Raw genomic sequence first — 20,520 nt, 5'->3', positions numbered from 1 at the left:
GTGGGTGAGGGGCAGGGTACACTGGGGTACTGTGGGGGTGGGGTGGGGTACACTGGGGAAGTGCGGGGGAGGGAAGGGGTACACTGGGGTACTGTGGGGGTGGGGTGGGGACCCTGGGCTACTCTGGGGGAGGGTCGGGATATACTGGGGTACTGTGGGGTAGGTGCGGGGTACACTGGGGTCCGGAGGCCGGACAGGGGCGAGCCTCTGCCGTGGAAAGACCAGACTCAGGGTGGCGCCCACACCGGTTCTGGAAGGCCCGAGGGGGCGGAGCCGAGCCCTGGGAACTTCCGCTCCGGCACGCCCCCGCCTCGCCGCTTCCGCTTCCGGCCGCCCCGCGCCTGCGCTTTGGCTTCCGGCCGGCAGAGAGCACCCGAGGTGTCTGCCGGCCTGGCCGTGCGGGCGCCACTCAAGGCCTCGCCCCGCCGGGCCACGCCCCACAACCTACCTCCGGTGGGCCTCCGCGGCGCAGACCGGCGCTTGGGCTCCTCGGCGCCTCGCCCCCACGGCCGCCCGAGCCCCGCCCACCCGGCTTCCCGAGGGCTCGGGTGCCTGCAGCGCGGGCACGGGGCAGAGCCGGCGCCCGGCGGACGGCGGGTCAGGGAGGGAGCCGCGGCCGCCGCGAGGAACCACACAGCAAGCGAGGGAGGCCTGGGGGAGTGCTCCCCAGGTTTATTAGTGTCGCATCAGCACCTTAAAATAGTCCACGTGGTCACATACGTGACAGATTAGAATCTGTTCCCCAAAAAGGTTATTTACATTAATCCTGTTTTCCATTAAAAAAAAAAAGAAGAAAAAAACTAGCAACACGTACATCCTAGAAACCAAACAAGGCGCAGTGAACTGGATGGCGGTCTGCAGGAACGCAGTGGCACCCTGTGGCCTGCAGGGGCAGACCCCGGGGGTGCCACCAAGCCCAGCCCCCAGGCTCCTAAAGGCCCCTGCCGGGGGCACATCCTCCCCACCTCGCGGACAGGACCGGCTTGGGGAGGGGAGTCAGGGACTAGGTGTAGGTCAGGTGGCCGGCCCTCGGCAGCAAGCGGCTCTCCTCTGTCTTGTCATGAGGAATTTGTTCCCAAAGCCCAGACCAGAGAGAGCAGTCAGGTCTTTCTGTCTGGGAGTGAGGACAGTACAGCAAAGCTGCCCTTGGCCACTCTGATTCCTTCAGCCTCTGCACAGACACCCTTGGCTCTGCGCCCAGGGGCCCTCCTCCTGAGCTGCGGTCAGTCATGACACTGACTCAGGACACTAGCCTGCACGCCCTGAGGAGATGGTGACCCAGGGGACCCAAGATGGTTGGAGGGAGAAAGCAGTGGGCCAGGCTACAGGCCAAGGGTGGAGCCTGCCCACAGCATGCTGGACAGTGGCAGCCAGGCCCTTGAGGAGCCTGGCCTGGCCTGATGGTGATGGAGGGGGGCTTAATCTTTGAGTCCTAGTACTTCTGGTCACCCAATAGGCCAAGTACCCCTGCTCCCAGGGGGCAGCTCCTGTCATATGGGGCCCACGCCCCCCCACATGCCCCACAGTGTCCCCCACTCAGCTCATGGTGCACGGCTCAGCTGTGGACGGCTTCAGCTTCTGGGTCATCCACCTTTGAGAGACAAAGTGCTTTTATGTGTGCACCCTCAGAACAGCTCCACGAGGTAGGCAAGGGAGGTGTGACCATCCGCAGTTAGCCAAGGGGGAGACTGAGGCACAGAGCTATGCACAGCCCAGGTCTGCAAGTGGGTTGTTGCTAGGCTTAGGGACGGTGTGGTGAGTGGGCCCTGTGGCACTTGGCAAGGGACTCAGGGCCAGAGGGGGGAAGCGCATACAAGGACACAGCCATAGAAGTGGTCATGGGGTGGGGGGGGACAGCCCCAGGAAAGGAGCCACCCACAGCCGGGGTACACAGGACAGCCCCCTTGGCCCTTCCTCTAAACCAGCTCTTGCAGCCAGAAAGCTGAGCCAAGGATGCTTTGCCTGCACCTCTTTCCTGTTGAGTATGACCCTTGGAAAGGAAACTTGAGGAGCAGTGACCATGGCCCTGAGGCCCAGTGGGAGGAAGGTGGGGATGGTCTGGTCCCAAGGCTGGCTTCTGGGTGGAGCCGCAGGTGGATGCTGCACTGGCTGCCTGAGGGGTGTCAGTTCGGGCCTGCACCCTCACCACAGGTCCTTCCTGGGGAGGGGCAGGGCCCCAAGCCAGGGCTTCGCCTTGGTCCCTGGCCCCGGGAGCCGTCAGAGGAGGTGTATCTCAGCGGGGAGGGGCTCTTGTGGGGAGGTGGCCCCTGCGCAGCATTCCGAGGCGTGGACACCCAAGTCCTGTCCACCAGGTAGCCCCAGGACCCTCAGCCATGAACACTCAGACCCTGGACAGCCGCCTGGGCGAGGAGGTAAACAGGTAGAAGAAAACAGGCGAGAACAACGGGCCAGCTTGCACACCCCGGAGGGTGGGAGCCCTCTGTGCCGCAGGCCTTTGGTGAGGGCTGTCGTAGGGAAGAGTGGGGACGGCCTGCAGCCCGTCCTGCCTTTGGCACTGTTTGCTGAGCACAGCCTGTGTGGCTCTCAGCCTTAGGAAGCTGCCCCCTGCGAGGGCTGCCAGGGTCCACAGCTGCCAAGCAGCGGAAGCTGGTGGGCTCTCCCTGTGAAGACCCAGGGTGCAGGGGTGTGGCGGGGAACAGCAGGACTGGCGAGCAGGCTGCATGGGAAGGCAGAGGGCCAGGCTGCCACCCAGGATGGGACCCAAACCCAGAACCTCGCTTTGAGGAGCTTGGCTAGAGGCCAGGCCACCTCACCTGAGAATTCACTGGCCACTTTAGTGCTAAAGGTGACACACACACATCTGGTCGCCTGGCCCAGATGTCCTCCCAGCCAGCAGGTGGGGCCGAAGGGGGCAGCAGGAGGAGGCTGACTGGGCCGGGGCCTGCTGCAGAGGCCGCTGTGCTTGCCTAGTTTGAGGCAGGGACAACTTGCAGAAGCATAGCAGTGTCTCAAGAACAGCCCAAGGAGCACGCCGTGGGGGCAGGCAGGTTTGGGGCTGGGATGTGGGCAGCGCTGGCTGGCTCTCCCGCAGCCCTGAGGGCTGCTGGGACTTCAGAAGAGCAGTCTATTCGGCAGCTACATTGTAACATGTATTTAAAAGCATTAAAAATATCCACTACTATAAAACCTCTGCTGCCCCAGAGGCCGGGGCTTATTAGGAACCACGAGTGGGCGGTGCTGGGGTGTTTCCGCGGGTTGGCAGCTGCAGCCCAGGGCTGGGCTGACCTGCCTCTGTGTTCTGCTCAGGATGCCCCCAACAGGAAGACAGCCTTCAGCCTCTGGTCACTCAGCTCTGTGCCTGGGCAGCCTGGGGGTCTGTGCGGCCGCCTGCCTGACCCAGGCTCCCCAAGGAAGCAGAGTCCAGGCTTTCAAGGACAGGACGAGACAGCAAGAACGCTTCTTGAGGGGCACTCAGGCCGTCCTGAGGCCAAAACACACCTTTCATGATTCTCAAGCTCAACACCGTCCGCCTGACCTCCCACCCCTGTCAGAACATTCTGGTTAATAAGCAGAGCAGTTATGGGCTCCCAGTGGGGAGCTACCCCATTAGTTTCCAGGTTGTGAGCACATCCATACTTAAGACTGTTTCTCTTTGTGTTTTTAAGGGTCTGTCTCTGTAGTAAACTGAAATGTTAACAGAAAAGCAGCTGGGCCCTCCCAACTCCAGGGTGGGGAGCTGGCGGCCCACGGTGGGCGGGGCTAGAAGGTGGACTTGGAGTGTCCGAAGATGCAGATGGGGAAGTGCTTGACATGAGAGGACCACTGGGCCGCCAGCTGGAAGAACTTGACATCGTTCCACTCCACGCCGTCGATGAGGACTGTGGGGACAAGAGCACCTGACCACCTGCCCACCAGGCCAGTGAGCACGCCATCCCTCCTCCCGGCACAGGACAAGGCTGGAGGGGCCTCACACCCTGAGGGACCCCCAACACTGATGTGCTGGCCAGTCCTTCCTGCTGCCTGCCCTCCCCTGGCTCCGAGCCACCTGCTGGGGCCAGCCTCTCCCTGACGGTAGGGGAGCTGCTTGTCCACATCCCCCTCCGCCCCAGCATGGGTCTGCAAAGCGGGTTTACAACACCCTCTGCTTAAACCAGAAGATCAAGGAAGGGAGCCTGGGAGGTTGTTGACCACTCTGGTCGTCAGACTCGAGCTCACGGGAAGAGAAAAACCTCGAGAGCTCCGTATTCTGAATCAATTGGTTGCAGAATACCTTGTATAAAAAGTCTGAGATCAATCAATATTTTAAAAAAGCAGAAAGGATTAAGAAACTATTGGCTGGAATTTGAAAAGCTGTTAACGTGCACACAGTGCCTTCCCCAGATGTATTCCAAGCTAGAATTACATAATAAGTGTTTCATAGCAAAACAAAAGCATATCCTGCGGGGAATTCAAAAAGGTGGCCCAACTTTGCTCTGGTTTACTTGCATATTTTCAGGAGAACCGACGGGACCTTACTCTCTGAGGGCTCCCTGCTGAGGGAAGGACACCTGGACCAGTGACCTCCCATGAGTCCTGGGAGGGCCACCCCCCTGCCCGCTCACCTGCCCCCCCATGCTCACCCCGCAGCATGTTCTGCTGGTGCTTGGCCGTGCAGATCAGGCGGCTGATGCCCTCGATGCACTGGCTTTTGGACTCCACGTCCTTGTCCTTGGCTTTCTTGGGCAAAAACATCACTAGGAGAAAAAGGGGCCATGCTGTCCTCCCAATGCTCCTCAGGGCCCAGGGAGTAGACGGGCTACCAGGCTCAGCCCTTGGACCCCTGCTCACCACTTTCCGCTGTGACCGAGGCCACCTGCCCTCCCGCCCGCCCAGGTGGCCTCTTCTCGGGGCTCTGGTCAGAAGTGGCCCCCAGACTCACAGGGCCCTCGGGGTCTGCATGGCCATCCCTTGATCATCCCGACAATCAGCCCACCACCCCCACCTCACCCTTCTTGTTCTTCTCCTTGGTGACCACCGTCATGGACATGGTGGGCGTGGCCACGGCCTCGCCACTGCTGGGCAGCCTGCTGACCTGGAGAGACCGGAAGGTGCACTTGAGCGTGTTTTTGGCAGCGGGCAGGTCCTTCTTCTCCGCATCTCTCTTCCTGTCTGCGGGCGGGGCTGCCGTCCAGTAATCCACCTGCAGCCCCATCAGCTCAGCGCCAACGCCCTGGCTGTGAAAGCAGAGGGAGGCTCACCCCTCTGTCCCGGTTGGTGACGGTGGTATCCCTGTGGCTGACACAGGCAAGGAGGTGCCAGCTGGTGCCTGTGCTGCCTGACTTCGGGGGACTACCTACAGCGGCTGGCCAGCAGAGGGGAGCCCAGGGCCAGGAGCCCACTGTGGGGCCGTCCCTGGTCTCCTGGGATAGCCCAGTCTGTGCCTGTGGCCCTGGTGTGGTCGCAATGCTGGGGTCACAAGGAGTGTCCGGGCTTGTTGCCCTCCTGCTCTCCCAAGCTGCCCCTCTGAGTCTAGAGGGCCCAGGTAAAGCAGCCTTGTCAGAGGTGCAGTCTGTGGGAGTTGGGGCAGCCCAGTTGGGGCAGCCCAGGGACATGGCCTGTAGGGATGCACTGACTCCCCCAGCCCCCTACAGCAGTGTTTTCGGGTGACTTCTGTACACAAGAGCGGCCGAGAGGGGCTGCTGACCACCTACCATTGTCTTCTACACCCCTACCCACGTCTCAGTTTCCAAACTCCTATCTGTGTGCAAAGTACACCCACTGCTGACTCTGTGGTTTCCGTCCCTAGGACACTGGGGAGACATCAGGCCAGGACCTGGCTGTCCCCCACTCTTCTGCCCCCACCCTCCTACAAGGCGTACTGGTCCGAGTGGCCCACGTCTTCTCGGTGCTGTGGTCAACACCACGTCCTCCCCAAGGCCACTGTGAGTACACTCTCTGGCCAGTCCCTCAGCTTCCCGGCACCCTAGAGATGTGGCCAGTGACCATGAGTAACATCCATTGTTCTCTAACTTGACCTCCCGCTGCACTGCAGGGAAGGACACCAGCCAGGGGGAGAGCACGTCTAGGGAGTTGGGGTGGGGCGCCTGGACAGTAAAGCAGGAGGCCACCCCACATGGCCGTGCTTACCTGGGGGAGGACAGGCCCCCGCTCACTGACGGGGAGGAGGGCGGGGTGGGCGAGGCCTCCTTGGCCGCAGGAGACGTGGACGGCGGGGTGGACGAGAGGACGCTGGAGCCCGAGGGGGCAGCGTCATCCGAGTCGCCTTTGGGAAGGAGGCAGGGGCAGCACTGAGCTCCCCGGCTGCTCTGCCCGAGAGCTGCCCAGGCCCTCCGGACCAGGACGCAGGGGAGGGTGGGCAGCCTGCGGGCTGTGCAGGAGCGGATGCGCCCCAACCCCGTGAGCAGAAACACTGCAGTGAGGCAGGGACTCTGGGGCACGGGGCATCCCTCCCCCAAAGGATATGGCTCTGCTCTCAGGCCCCACAAAGGCTAGCATGCTGGGGGCTGCCCCTGCCCTCCCTGCATCCCAGCCCAGAGCGGATGGGATTACCTGATGTGGCCGAGGATGGTTCCACTATTCCGACCTTCACCACCTAGAAGGCAACAGGAGGCTGGCTGGCAGCAGCTGGGGTGTCAGCAGCCCCACCACCCTGTGCGCTGGGGCTCCAGATCTGGGCAAGGCCCTGTCTTCCTGCTGCTGCCCGGCTGCCACACCCCCTCCCATAGGAGCTCCCCGGACAGAGCTGGGTCCCAGCCCTTCCTGTCGTGGGGCAGAGACAAGCTCAGGGTGGCCAACGCCCAGGGGGTCAGCCATGGCAGAGCCCGCAGTGAGGGGCCCTGCCCCTTCAGGGGGCGTGTTTGGGAGACTCAGTTGAGTTGCAGCTTTGTGGCTTCCTGCACTCCCGGGAGGGAGGCACAAGCCCCACAGGGTCCACGGCTGCCAGCCAGCCCCTGGCCTGGCCCCGAGCTGCAGCTAGTACTCAGGACGCACATGGCCTCCAGCAGGAAGGACGCCCTGTCCCAGTGGCTGAGCCTCTCGGGTCCCACACTCTGGCCTTCAGCAAACTATGAGCCTATGTGACTGGCCAAGCCTGGACATGGGCGAGATCAGGGCACTGGTGGAGAGAGCCCTGCCCAGCGAGGGCCAGAGGCCACCAGGGGCCTGCACCAGGCATGTGGCTCAGGCAGGTGCTGCTCCAGACCCCATGTGGGCTGACGGGGGTCCTAGACCTGACTGACCAGTGGGGGAGCTATGAAAAGTTAAAGTGAATTACAACGGCTACTCATGCCTCGGTCAAACGGTGGCATGTCAAGTGTCCACAGGGGCCTTGTGGCTGCATATCCAGCAGCACAGGCCCTCCCATCACTACAGAAGGTTCCACGGGACAGGCTGCTCTGGACTAATTCCCTCCCAGGAAAGCCAGCAGCCACTCCGGACCCCTGTGTGGGGTAAACTGAGGCCCTGCTCTGCCCAGTGGCCCCATCAGCCAGGCTGCCCATGGCTCTCGCAGCAGATGCCTGGCTGGAGGCCACGCACTGAGATAACAGGCTGTGAAAGGGCAGGAGGAAGAGGGACAGCAGCCCGGCTAGTACAGGGCAGCCCTTAATCCTGCCAGTGGGGGAAGATGGAGACTTCCAATGTACAGGCCAAATCCCAGCAGAGCTGGCTGGCACAGCAAGCACCCCTTCCTGTCCTGTGGCTCCTAAGCGACAGAGGCACCTCTGTCTACCCCGGGTGGGACCTGTCCTGAGGCCCGCGCCCTGGCTGCCTGCCTGCAGAGCTGAGTCTGACATGACCGATGCCCAGCACGGTGCTAAGAATGGGACTCACACCCAGGGGGGCAGTCTGCTTCCACGTGTCAGCCCCCAAGCAGGGCTGGGGACACCGACATCCCCTGGGCCACGCCTCCACTCAACACAAGAAAAAACAATGAGCTTTAAGATGGGAGAGATTTAGAGGCAAGTCCTCAGCTCAAACTGGTGAGGAAGGTTCTGGAATATATCCAGTTAATGCAAACACAGACTGATTCTAACAGACGTCTGGGTGGGTTAACAGTCTCCCGAGCAGGTGAAGCCAGGCGAAGGCGAGAAGACTTTCAGGAAGGCCGACCCCCAAAGAGGTACTCACCCCCACGAAGGGAATGAACTTCTGAGAGGACTCCTCGTCAGGGCTGAGGACAAGCACAGACAGTTACGCTCCCTTCAGGGGACAGCGCCTGCCCGAGGGCTCACTCTCCCCTGGCCTCCCAGCCCTGCCCAGGGGGCCCTGCCCGCCCCAGGCCATGCCCACACCATCCCCGCATGTGCCCTGGCCTGGGCCTCCGGACCCTGGACCCCTTCCAGTGGGACCATGACCAGAAGGGCAAACACATCTCTGTGAGCCTGAGGTCGAGCGACCAGTGGGGAGCATGAGGCCTGCAGGGTCAGCTCGGAGAGGAAGGGCAGGCGGCGCGGCCACGCGGAGGACTCTGCTTCTCCATTCCAGGTGCCCAGCGCTCAGGCGCCTCCAAGTCCCAATGGCCTTTCTGGTGGCCCTGTAAGCCAGCTCATTCCCGAGGGAGGGGCTGCCGCGTGTGCCCCTGGGCCTTCCCGGGAAGTCTAGTCTGCCTCCAGCAAGTGACCGCCCCAAAGCCAGGGCGTGGAGGTTTTCTCCCAGTCTAGGTAAAGTCAATGCCAACTAGAGAGGCGAGGCAGGGGGCTGTCTCCAGGCCTGTGGCCTTGGTGATGGGGCACAGACACCATGTTCTAACAGAATGATGCCCCAGAGCAGCCTGAGGTGAGATGCAGGCCTCCGGGCCGTGCTGCTGCAGTCAGCCAACCGTGGCATGGCGAGTAGTGGACATTTCATCTGGACCTTGCTCTGCACAACGTCTGCAGAACTGTGGCCTCCCTGGAATTGCCAGTCCCAACGCATCCTTGGTGAAGGCATTGAGTGTGCGAGGGCTCTCACTGGGGGCCATGGACAGGAGCTGAGGGGACACAAACCCCTGTTTGTCTTCCTCTGCCGAGGCACACGGCCTAGGCTTGGCGGTTCCTGCAGCTCGTCTCTGCAGCAGGCTGACTGCTGACTGTCCCCAGCTCGACCTGGGTTGTAGCCCAGGGGCTCTCCTTGCAGGCTCCATCAGCCACTGAAAGAGCATCTCCTTCCCAGCCTTTGGGAAGGGCCGCAGGGCAGGGCCGGTCCTGGGTCTTCTGTCCCTCCTTGGCCTCAGGGGAGCTAGGTGCCTCCTCACTCCTGTTTCCCTGGCTGGTGGTGTCCACCTGGCCAAGGGCCACGCTCTCTGGACCATTCTCCCAGCTCCATGTCTTCTGTCCCATTTCCCCTAGCTGCAGAGCCTAATGTCAGAGAACGACTGTCCTGCAGACAGCTCTGCACACACACACGGTGCAAGGAGTGGCTGCTGAGGGGTGGCACCAGGCACAGGGTCATTTGAGGAGAAGCCCCTGCAGCGAGCAGGCCTGCGGAAGGGCGCCGCAGGCCCAGCTCAGCTGCCATCCAAGCACAGCTCCCAGCCTGCTGCCCCATCTGCCCAGGGCCTGCAGGCCCTCCCCACTTTGCTCCTTGGATGGAAGCCTGCATGCTGCCCACGCTCCCCACAAAGTGTGCCCGTCACCTGGACAAACACCTTCACCCAGGGGGCAACACAGAACGCAGTGCGTAGCTGCCTGAGGTGGCCCCGGCAGGAGGTGCTGCCCTGCGCCACGGCACCTACGTGAGGAGACAGTGGCTGGCAGAACTCGTCTGTCCCGAGTGCCACTGGACATGGGGACCCGTGGTCTCTGCCCATCCCACCTCTGCACAAGACCAGAAACCATCTCTGGATGAAAGAACCTACGGATTCAGTCTGTCCCACTGAATACGACCAAACTCCCAGACTTTCTCTCCTTTCCCAGGGGAGCCATGTTGAAAGAGAAAACTTTCCCTTTTTTCCATTTCAAATAATAAAGCAACCGAATCCTGTGCCCACCTGCTTCTGCATGCGAGGTGGCACAAAGCAGGTGGTCCTCATGGGGTCCCCGGCCCACAGGGCCACCCGCCCTCAGCAAGCCACTGCCCCATGACCCTCCCCATGAGCGGCACGCAAGAGGGCAGACGAGAGCCAAGACTCGGAGACGCCACAACACAAGGATGCTGCTGGGACTCTCGAAGCCAAGCTGCACCTCTGGGCCATGCAGACAACACCAGCAGTGGACACACACCCGGCACGACAGGGGTGACACCGGCTTGCCACTGAGACCCTCCACCCAAACCTTGAGGCAGAGGGGCACACACATGTTCTTGGCAGGGGCAGTGTCAGAACTAAAGCTCAGCCCGCAGCTTGGGGCGAGGCTCCGGATCTGGCTCCGAGGGTGCGCGTGGAGGCAGGTGTAAGGATGCCTCAGCTGAACAACAGGCCGCGGACGCTGCGGGGCGTGACCCCACGGCCAGGACCTGGGGCACTGAGCGTCCCTCTCACAGCCGCCTGGGGGAGCTGCTGGGGCTGCCCCTAGCAGGTGGGCAGGGACCAAGGGCAGGGTCTGACCTCAGGCCAGGCGCTAGGTATAGACAGGACCCTCCCTGTAGATGCTCTCACAGAGGGCCCAGGCTGCAGAGGGGCCAGGAGAGGGCGGGGGCCAAGAGGGCCAAGCGCACTGCCCACGCTCTCCTGGGTCTCTTGAGCTCTCCAGGTAGATGGAACGGTGTCCTCTGTCACAGCAGGCAGAGGCTGACCTGCTGACCTCCTGGCCTGGGCTCCAACGGGGGCCAACAAGCTGGGCCTTCACGAGGCTCCGGCCAGGGCCTCAGAGCCCCTACCCTAGGCGCCGGTGTCACCTTTGTCACACAGGGACAGGGGCAGGAGGCACAGGGGTTCCTGAAGCCCTGGTTCACTGCTCAGATGGGCTGGCAGTGGGAGACGAGAAGCTGCGGCCAAGCAGCGAAGCATGCTGTGGGCTCCAGGAGCCACAACGGACGGACGGGAGCAGCCATGGGCCCGGAGGCCGGCTCGGGGTCAGCAGGCGCAGCGCAGCTGGTCTTTCTCTAGCTCGCTGAGGCTTGTTTAGCAGGACAGCCCTAGGGACTCAGACCCTTCTCCTGGTCTGTCCCAGGGCCCAGCAAGGAGGCTGCTGGGACCTAATGACCCTGCCCTGGGGGCCTTTCCTTCCCAGCAGAGTAAACAACCCAACACCAGGGCAGAGCAGCGCCCCGAGGAAGACACCAGGGCAGAACACAGGGCAGGAAGGGGTGACCCCCCGGGAAAGGCTGGCTTGGGGGGTGGCCGGCTTTAGCTCTCTACACACAGGTTTTCAGAGGGAAGAGCCACTTCAGTGAAAAGGCTTCACCTGCATGTGGGGGTCTCAGCGGTCTGGGCACTATCCAGATGAGCCACCAAACGCATCTGGGAGAACCCTCTGTGCCTCTCTGCTGCCCCGTGGTTGGGGGTGGGGGGCGGGAGCCGGGCTCCCGGTGTTGTGGGCTCCAGCAGGCTGCTGACCGCTGCATCACCCTGAGGCAAGCTCCCCATCCTCTGTCACCCTATGTCCCACACGTAGACTCAGCATTAATGCCGTTCTCCAAGGGCTGCTGGCACGTGAACTGGGTTAATAAACACGACATGCCAGGAGCAAAGCCCGCACACGGAGGGTGTGGCGTCGTCAGCGGTCAGCGGTCAGTGGTGGGTGCTTGCGGCGTGATCCCAGGCACCTGCTTCTACTTTAAGAGAAAGCGCCACCCGTGGCTTCAGAAACACAGACACTCACGGAGAGACTGAACTCGGCCACTTCTTAAACCAAAACTCTGGCCTCACACAGACAGAGGAGAGCCTGCCGGGCCTGAGCTCCAGGCTGCAGGACTCTGTGGTCGTCAAACCCAGGTGGGGCCCAAGCGCTGGCCTGGCTCGGGCCAGCCGGGCGGCTGCTGCTCTCCTGACTCCCACCGGGAAGCGGGTAGTAGGGACAGTGAATCTGGGGGTGGTGGCCCTTCGGGGACACATCCCCACCTGCTGACACTGCTAAACAGCCCTAAAGACCAGCCCAAGGACAGAAGGGGGCACAGACCCAGAGACAGCGGTACCTGAGGGTAAAGTCAAAATGAAAGTTCTTTTTCCTTTTCAGAAAGCCGCCAAAAGAGAAAACACAGACACGTTATCACACGCTTGGAGTAGCGACGTGCCCCAGGCACAGCTCCGCAGCAGAGGTGCCAGCGCAGGGACGGCACGCCCCTGCTGCGTGGAAGACCCGGGCCATGAGCTGGCTTCTCACGGCCATGCATGCTGACTTACTCCTCATCCTCCTGCCTGAGGAGACCCGGCGTCCCTGAGATGGGAGCAGATGTGATGCCCCCTCTGCTGGGCCGTGGCCAGCCGTGCCTGCCCTGCTGCCTCACTCCCCTGCACTGGCTGGCCCTTTGCCTACACAGCACTCCCCAGAGCAGCCACTGCACCCAAGCCCTGGCCAAGAAGGGGCCCCAGCTTCCCCCACCCCAGGCCAGGCAGCCGGACCTCCCCTGAGCTTGGCCCCGGCCCACGGCTAACCGCCATCCTGCTCTGGCCAGGGTGAGGATGTGTTCCCCGCCAGGAAGCCCAGGCTGTGGAAAGAGCGTGAGCCTGGGTTCCAGGGAGCAGGTCCCTGCTAGGGGCTGGGCACCCTGACCACTGTGCTTTTGACTTTTATTACAGGAAATTCCAACACATCCAAAAATAGAGCGAAAAGATGACTCTCATTCTAATTCTGACTTGGGGTCAGTGAAGGGTCCTTTGTTGAGGAGGACCAGGGGCTGCCCAGCTTGGGTCCCATCCTGCGGCCCCCAGGCTTGCCCACACCATCCCATGGAGCCCCCAGCGTGCCCCAGAGGAGCTGGGCTGCAGGCGCCGGGTGAAACCCGCCATGGCATGGAGGCCCACGTGGGGACAGTGGCCACGGGTGGCCTGCGTCTGCAGCACGGAGCAGGGTGCTTTCTCGCCTCCCCATACCCCACCCAGGCCCAGGGCCCACGAGGTACCTCTTCTGCTTGTAGGTCAGCATGGCCTCTGCAATGGGCAGCTGGTGGGCGCAGTTGGCACCTGAGATGTACTGCGTGATTCTCGACACGATGTCCGGCGTGTCCTGCACTGCACGAAGAGGTGGCGCTGTGCTTGGCCCTGCTCCACTGCTGCCCCCCGAGGCTGCCAGCTCCAAGTCCAGGAGCTGGGGCAGCCGAGGGCCCTCGCCCTCCACCCTCATGGGGTCCTGGGCGAAGGCAGCAAGGCTTCTTTAAACCCTGAAGAGCCCTTCCCCAGGGCCGGGCCCACCCCTCCCAGCCCAGCCTCGTCACCAGCGAGCCCTGTGGCTTGCAGCAGGCAGAGGGAAGTGTCTGGGCAGAGGCTCTGCCGCCCTGTCTGCTGACCCCCAGGCACCAGGCACGGCTGGGCCGGAGACGGAGGCAGGCATGGGGGGCTTGTCCAGAAGACAATGACTCTCCCTCTAACGGAGGCATGGCAGCGTGGATGTGAGGGCAGCCCCCCAGCCACGCACCCCGGGCCTCACCGGCGCTCTGGGCCTCCAGCTTGTTGAACAGATCTCTCCAGGCCAGGTCCTGGAAAAAGTTGTTGTAGCGGTAGTCGACGGAACCCAGGTATCTGGCCACGGGGTGGGAGCCTGTGGGCATGGGGCAGGCGTCAGGGCGCACAGACCACCCACAGCGTGCCTCCCTGATCACCCAGCTCCACGGCCCAATCATGGCAGCTCTGCCACCACCTGGGCAGACAGGGGCCATGGCTGTCCTGCTGACCACAGAGGGCACTCAGACGCCAGCGGGTCTCACGCTGGGGGAGAGGTCTTCTCTAAGACAGGTCACTTTCCAGCAAGTGAAAGCTTACAGGTTTGTTTGGAATGAAATTAATTGTGTGAACAGAAAAACTAACAGGATTCAACAACATAGGATCTTGATAACTTTAAAGGACTGATAACTGACTCCTGCTTTGCATTTCTGACAACAAAAATCAAAACTGGCATCAAGCCACATCCTGAAAACTGACTGTGGGGCCCGTGCCCCGAGAGGGGACACCGGGTGCGGGCGCTTCAAAGGGCGGCCAGCACTGTGCTCCCACCAGCACAGTGGCTTTGGGATGACCAGCCTGCTGCTTACGGTTAGACCTGGCACCCCGCCGTGCACAAGCCCCCACCCAGCCTGAGGCCCAGGGGGTCTGCGAGGAGGCGCGGCTGGGGCCTCACCCAGGGGGATGACGAGGAAGCGCATGTAGCCCAGCCAGTCAGGGGTCTTGTGGGACAGCTGTTCCACGAAGAGCCGGAGAATGGCGCTGAGGTAATGCTGAGCACCCGCCACGGCGATCTTCACAGGCGTCGGGGGCTGCGAGTTGCAGTTGCAGCTGCGTCCGCGGCAGGACGGAGGGGACAGACACCTCAGGGAGCCGTCCCCGCCGAGCCGAGAGGACACCCTCCCTGAGCCCAGGGAGGCCCCAGGGGTCCGAGGCACACAGCTCAGGACCAAGGTGAGTGCTGCACCACCTGACCCCTAACTCAGGCCTCTCTGGTCACATGGAGCCGCAGCCGCTCATGACCTAATGGAGTTGCCTAAATCCAGGCCCCCAACAGCAGAGTCCTGAGCCCAGGGGTCTGGTCCTCACCCAGGCAGCCACCAGAGGCTGCTTCTCTGCCAGCGCCCCTCAGTGCCGCAGGGACTACGCCTGGGCTATTGCACCCCCGCCCGCCTGGAAAGGATCCGGAGAGAAGATGGGACAGCAGTGCCTGCGGGTCAAGGCCTGGAACCCGCCAGAGCACCCAGGACGAAGCCACGGGCCAGGCTGGGGTGCAGGGACCCTGACAGATACCCCGGCAGCGGTGCGCAGTGGCTGGGAGGCGTGGGACTCACTATCTCTGTATCCGCGAGACGATGGTGCTGAAGGCGGCCTGCACGTCGGCCGCGGAGCAGGTGCACACCACGGGGAGCGTGTGCCGCTGCAGCACGTCCGAAAGGAACTGGGGGCGAGGGGGGCGGTGAGCACAGAGCCGCTGCCACCAGCCTCGCCCACGACCTTGTGGTGGACAGAGATCCACAACCGCAGGCTGGCCAGACGCCCCTGTGTCCCCCGCTCCACCCAGCAGGGAGGAAGCCCGGCTGCTCCCCACCTGCCCCTGCCAGTCGGAGGTGTTAACGAGAATGATGTTCTCAGGGAGCTGGTCGTCGGAGATGAGGATGTGGTTTAACTGGTCGTACACGGTCTTCCTGGGGATCTGGAGACACAGGGGCCTTCTACAGCGGATGGGAGGGCCACCGTGCCCACCCCCTCACCTGCCCAGGCGACTCCCCCCACAGCCCCAGCAGCACGTGGGAGTGGGGGGAACGCGGCTTTGTGTTGGGCAGAGGCTGTTACAGCCACGAGGCGGGGGCTGCCCGGGCCTAGGGTGGGTGGCATACAGGCGGCGCATCATCCAAACAAGCCCAACTGGTACAGGCTGACCTCACCCGAGACCTGCCTAGCAGTGGCTCAGTCCTGGGCTGGCCATGGTCCCTGCTGGCAGGGTAGGCATCCACCTCACCCCCATACCTGTAGCTGGCTCCGGGTGTCTGGGCAGCGCTCATTGTCCAGGCTGTTGGCCCGCTCGTTCTGCGGCCGTGCTGGCTGCCGCTCCTTCAGGGATGTGCTCCGGCCCCGGCGGCCAGCCTGCTTCCCCTCGGACCTGTGGGGGACCAGGACAGGCTGGAGCAGGCCCACATGCTCACTACTCCAGGGAAGGGAGCCATTCAGTTGTGGGGGCAGCTGAGGATGGCCAGTGTCGCCTGCTGGGCAGTAGGGCCACAAGCCACATAGAGGCCACTGACCCCAGAAAGTGTGGCAGTAGCGGCCCACGACTGAGCTTGCACTCTGGCCCCGCATGCCCTGAATGAGACCTCATGCATGGCCCCATTTCCTCATTCTCAGGCCAGGTGGACAAGAGGACGACCTCAGGGTCGCCTCAGGAGACCCCCACTCTGGGACAAGCCAGGAGGAGGCCAGTGCCCAGAACCCTGGCCCTCAGAGTGACCCCTCCCAGCCCTGACAGGTCCCTGTGCACCCCCCAGGTGAATGCCAGCACCCACACCCACTGCTTCCAGAGAAGTCCCAACCATCACAGGAACAAAACCGAGACCCCACAGAATCGGGGGGCTGATATGCCTGTCCTGCTGGCTCTTGCAGCCAGGGCGGGAGCTCCCGCCTGGTGAAAAGCTAGGGTTGAGGGTTCAACACAGAATGCTGGGTCAACGCTGGGCTTTGTTTCTCTTCTCTGAAGGGACTCGCACTGGGCGGCAGGGCAGGCAGAGGGCAGCACGGGCTGAGCTGTGGGGTGAAGGGTCGATGCAGAGGCCATGCCCACACTTGGCACCCGTGCTTTAAAGCTGGGGTGCAAGGCCTGATGCAACGTGCATGTGCCAGCTGCACGGGACTACAGCCCCAGGAGAGGGGCAGGGTGCCCACGCCAGTTCTGCTGTTCCTCTGGGGCAGGCTACCCTGTGGAAGGCCACAGCCCAGCAAGCCAAGGGTGGGAACCAAGGCCCTAGTGCAGTGGTGGGCCAACCTTAGCAGGGAGGGACGACCACACACAATGGCACAGAGGGCAGATGAGCAAGGGCAGGTGCCCAGGGAAGGTGCAGCAGAGCCGGGGCCAGAGGGCGTCCCAGGCAGGGCTTTGAGATGGCCTGGGTCTGCCAAGACAGCAAAGGGGGCAAGGCCACGCAAGAAGCTCTGATGGACCAACCTTCACCAGGAAACCGCCCAGGTCACTGCAGCTCAGACCCTCCCCTCTCAACACTGGGCACTCAGTAACGTGACCCACTCTGGGAAGGAGGCGCCTCGGGACCCCAGCCCTGCTCGGCAGAGCTCCTGTGTTGGACTCAGCACCACTCCTTGAGACCTGCTGTGCCCACCCACGCTGGGCGCTGGGCCCAGCAGAGCACACTGCACCCACACCGGCAGCCGGTGGCACCAGAGCAGACAGCCCCCAGCATGGGCACTGGCCCGCAGGGGTGCCAGCTATGCTACCAGGTCTAAGAAAATGCATGACGGGGCCACAAGAGCCAGCCCTGCCCTGGGAGCAGGCAGTCGTTCCTCGGCCCCGTCAAACCTGCCAGCGGCCACCTACAAATGGGCTGTGGGGGTCCAGTGTCACCTCCAGTGGGAGCCCTGAGAGATCCTCATCTGGTCGAACAGGCCCTGCACTGATGGGGCGCCCACACCCTGACTCACGGGTCCCTCCCTCCCACCTGCCTGGCTGATGGCCCCCAGGCGGCCGTCACCTGGTAGAGGGGATGACGAGAGACTCCGTCTTGGTGATGCGCCCACTGGGCGGCAGCTTCTCAGTGAACACATCCAGGGCAGAGGTTTCCACCTCCGGGCTGTCCACCGGCTGCGCAGGCTGCTCCCCCGGGGCGGGCGCACTCTGACGGGTAAAGGGAGCTCGTCGGGCACATACTCCCTGCCAGGGCTTCCCCCTCTGTGCCCGCACTCTCATGCCCATGGGGTCCCTGGGCTGGCGTCTCCCTGCACGTGGACACGCCACACACTGCCCTGGGGAGCCAAGTTGACCTTGACCTCCAACCACAGGGCTCCTGGTCCTGGCCACCATGGGGAGACCAGCACCAAGTCTCCCATAAAATGTGCCCTGTGGCCCAGGAAACCTTCCTTGAGAACCCCAACAAGAACAGCAGGAGCCAACCAGGTGTTCACCAGGCCTGTGCCTGACCATGAAACAAGGGGACACCCACTGTCCCCCAGGGCTGGGGTGAATCCAGGGGGTCCAGACTGTCCTCCAAGGTGGGAGTAAACCCAGGGGGATCTTGACCGTCCCCCTACAGCTGGGGTGAATCTGGGGGGGGGGTCTTGACCATCCTCCAGGGTGGGGGTGAATCCGGAGGCATCTTAACCATCCCCCAGGATGAGGGAGAATCTGGGTATTCTGACTGCCCCCTGGGGTGGGGTTGAACACAGGGGAGTCCTGACTGTCCTCCAGGATCGGGGAGAATCCAGGGGTCTTGACCAGCCCCTGGGACAGGGGGAATCCAGGAGGCCCTCATCGTGACTCTGTGCATGGGTACTGGGTGGTGTGATCAGGATGACTCGAATGTCCAGCCCCACCCTGCCGTGCTCAAATGAGTGAACGTGGCCCAGCGCCTACTTACATGGGCCACTGTGTCAGAGACGCTGTCGCTTGGCTGCTTGCCTCCCAAGGCCCGCGTCTTCTCGGGCACATCAGCCTGTGTGGATAAGACGGGAGTCAGGCTGTGTCCAGTGGAGGGCACCAAAGCTGGGTCACCTCTGGGCAGGGGGTTCTGGGCTTGGAGGCAGCCCAGGCAGACTGGCTGAGGTTTTCTGGCCCATGGACTCAGGGCCACGCCACCACAGTCATCTGGCATCAGGCAGGGGATTCGGACCACACCACAAATCCAGAAGCACACTGAGCTTTTGGTTTGTCCAGCACCAATGTGGAAGTGACACCCCAAGCGACTCCGACAGACAGAGGGATCAGGGTGGCCCAGCCCTGGCCCAAGGACCCCATGGGGAGTGCAGGGCTGCGGGCACGAGAGCCACTCACCGGACTCGGGGGCTCCTTCTGGCTCCGGGCGCTGTGGATGCTCCCGATCTCTGTCTGCGAGCTGGAGTGTGACAGGCCTTCGAAGTACGGCCTGGGTGTTGGGGACAGACAAGGACATTACTCTCTGGGACCCTCCCCACACTGAAGGCACAGCCACTGTGCCTGGAGGGGGTGACGGCAGAGCAGGCAGGGTACAGAGAAGTGGCATCGGAAGGCCTTGCACCAGCGCCGGCCCTCAGGAATCTCGCCTGGGAGAGAACACCGCAGCACACAGCTGCTGACCCGCTCAGCTCCTCCAGCGGCTCTGAGCTCAGCTGGAGAAGACGTCACCCCAGAAAGCCCATCCTCTCACGACCTGACTCTGGCCAGGGCAGCCAGGGCACAGGGTGACAAACTGTCCAGGTGGCAGACCTTGGGACCCACAGCCAGCTTGCAGGAACACAGGAACACACTGAACAGCACCACGAGGGCACCATCAGCAAGTCCCAAGCGATCCCAGGCCAACCAGGCCAATGTCCATCCCCAGCAGAGAGAGACGGGGGAGGGGACGGGGCTTACAGATTCAAAGGGACTTGGAAGACATTTCAAACTAAGCTGATGGCAGGACTCATGCTGTGTCTGCTGACAGAGCCACATGGGGACGTGGAAATCTGAGGGTGGGAATGCTGTGTGTGGTAGGCAGGACCAAGGCCCAGAGATGCTCAGGCCTCACCTGAGAATTGTGAGCACTAGCAGGCCAGGGACTCAGTTCAAACGTGCAGCTAACATGACGGAGCTGCAGATGGGGACACTGAGGTGAGTGTGTGAGTGGACAGAAGCAGAGACCCTCCCCAGCTGAAGGCGGGGAGGACAGAGGGGTCCAAAGACTGAGGGGACTTGACCGTGGGGCTCCAGGGATGGAGGGCGGGCAAGAAGGGAGCAGGGCCTCTCCCTGCAGCACCAAGCTAAGCCTGGACGCACCGACACCCTGACCTGAGCCCACGCACCAGATGGCACCATGCAGTTGGGCGGGGACGGGGTGGGGGCACGGGGTGCGGGGCGAGCACCCTTCCTCTAAGTGCCTCTCTGTGACACTTGTTTATGCTAAAACAGTAAAAACAGACAAAAAGTGCATAAACCTCCCCGGCTCTGACCAGACCTCTCCTCCTCCTCGCAGCCTGTCCTGTGGGCTGTGCCCCACAACAGACTGGGCCTCCTGGGAATCCAGGCCCAACGCCGTGTGCCAAGCCGTGTCCTCCCCTCCTGCCCCAGGCTGGGCCCCAGCCTCTGCCCATGCCCTCTCTGGGTCCCTGTGACCACCCAGCCATGCATGCCAGGCCCCTTGGGGAGAGGCGCCCCGGAGCACCGGCTCGCTCCTCCCGCTGGTGTGACAGGGACGCCCTCTGCAGTTCCAGTGCAGCCCTGGCCCCACCCAGGGACAGAAGAGCCAGCCCTGTGGCCCCGCACTCGCTGGTCCCCGTCCTGTGACAGGGTGCCTCCCCTGACCAGGCAGCACCCTGGGAGGACCTGGCCCTGCCCACATCCCACCTGCCCTGCCCCTGGAGCGCTGGCCTCCACACACCTTCCTGCCCCCATCCCTGACACCACGGCCTCTGGCAGGGAAGACCCCAACTGCCTCCCAACAGGTCTCCCTGTCTTCATGTTTCCAACAGACTCCAGAGAGATCTTTCCGGAATGCAAACTGGGTCCTGCCACTTCACTGCCCCTCACCCTCCACAAACCCTGCAGGAGGGCTGCCTGTCAGGACACGTGGCTCCAGGCCTCCCCTCCCCGGAGCCCGCACCCCAGGGGCCTGTTCCCCACGACCCTGCTTCCCTCACGCCCCACAACCGCCCAGGCTGGCAGGCGGTGTGCTCACCTGAGCTTTGGCTTGGGGGTGCTGAGGACGCTGTCGTCATCCTCCATGTCGGGGCCGCTGTCACTGGGGTTCTCCATGTCCAGAGTGTCGTACAGAAGGTCCAGGTCCTCCTCCACCTCGGGGACATGCTCTGCAGGGTCCTGCTCTGAGTCAAGA

General features: G+C 62.9%; 1 protein-coding gene across 1 annotated transcript in view; it reads right to left on the bottom strand.

Moving 5' to 3' along the window:
• Positions 1 to 641: 641 nt before the first annotated feature.
• Positions 642 to 20,520, bottom strand: part of PACS2 (phosphofurin acidic cluster sorting protein 2) — a 33,704-nt gene continuing 13,825 nt past the window's right edge. The window contains exons 9-25 of the mRNA XM_046647187.1: positions 20,365 to 20,520; positions 18,507 to 18,597; positions 18,094 to 18,168; positions 17,212 to 17,354; positions 15,485 to 15,617; positions 15,066 to 15,170; positions 14,809 to 14,915; positions 14,151 to 14,305; positions 13,464 to 13,574; positions 12,940 to 13,048; positions 12,013 to 12,045; positions 8,089 to 8,131; positions 6,511 to 6,553; positions 6,088 to 6,223; positions 4,948 to 5,174; positions 4,581 to 4,694; positions 642 to 3,839 (exon numbers count right to left, since the gene is read on the bottom strand). Of these exons, the coding sequence (XP_046503143.1) occupies positions 3,721 to 3,839; positions 4,581 to 4,694; positions 4,948 to 5,174; positions 6,088 to 6,223; positions 6,511 to 6,553; positions 8,089 to 8,131; positions 12,013 to 12,045; positions 12,940 to 13,048; positions 13,464 to 13,574; positions 14,151 to 14,305; positions 14,809 to 14,915; positions 15,066 to 15,170; positions 15,485 to 15,617; positions 17,212 to 17,354; positions 18,094 to 18,168; positions 18,507 to 18,597; positions 20,365 to 20,520 (1,900 nt within the window). The 3' untranslated portion in view covers positions 642 to 3,720. The remainder of the gene's footprint in view (positions 3,840 to 4,580; positions 4,695 to 4,947; positions 5,175 to 6,087; positions 6,224 to 6,510; positions 6,554 to 8,088; positions 8,132 to 12,012; positions 12,046 to 12,939; positions 13,049 to 13,463; positions 13,575 to 14,150; positions 14,306 to 14,808; positions 14,916 to 15,065; positions 15,171 to 15,484; positions 15,618 to 17,211; positions 17,355 to 18,093; positions 18,169 to 18,506; positions 18,598 to 20,364) is intronic.

This window comes from Equus quagga, chromosome 20, assembly GCF_021613505.1.
Source record: "Equus quagga isolate Etosha38 chromosome 20, UCLA_HA_Equagga_1.0, whole genome shotgun sequence".
In the NCBI taxonomy this organism is placed as follows: domain Eukaryota; kingdom Metazoa; phylum Chordata; class Mammalia; order Perissodactyla; family Equidae; genus Equus; species Equus quagga.
This window is presented reverse-complemented; position numbering and strand designations above follow the sequence as displayed.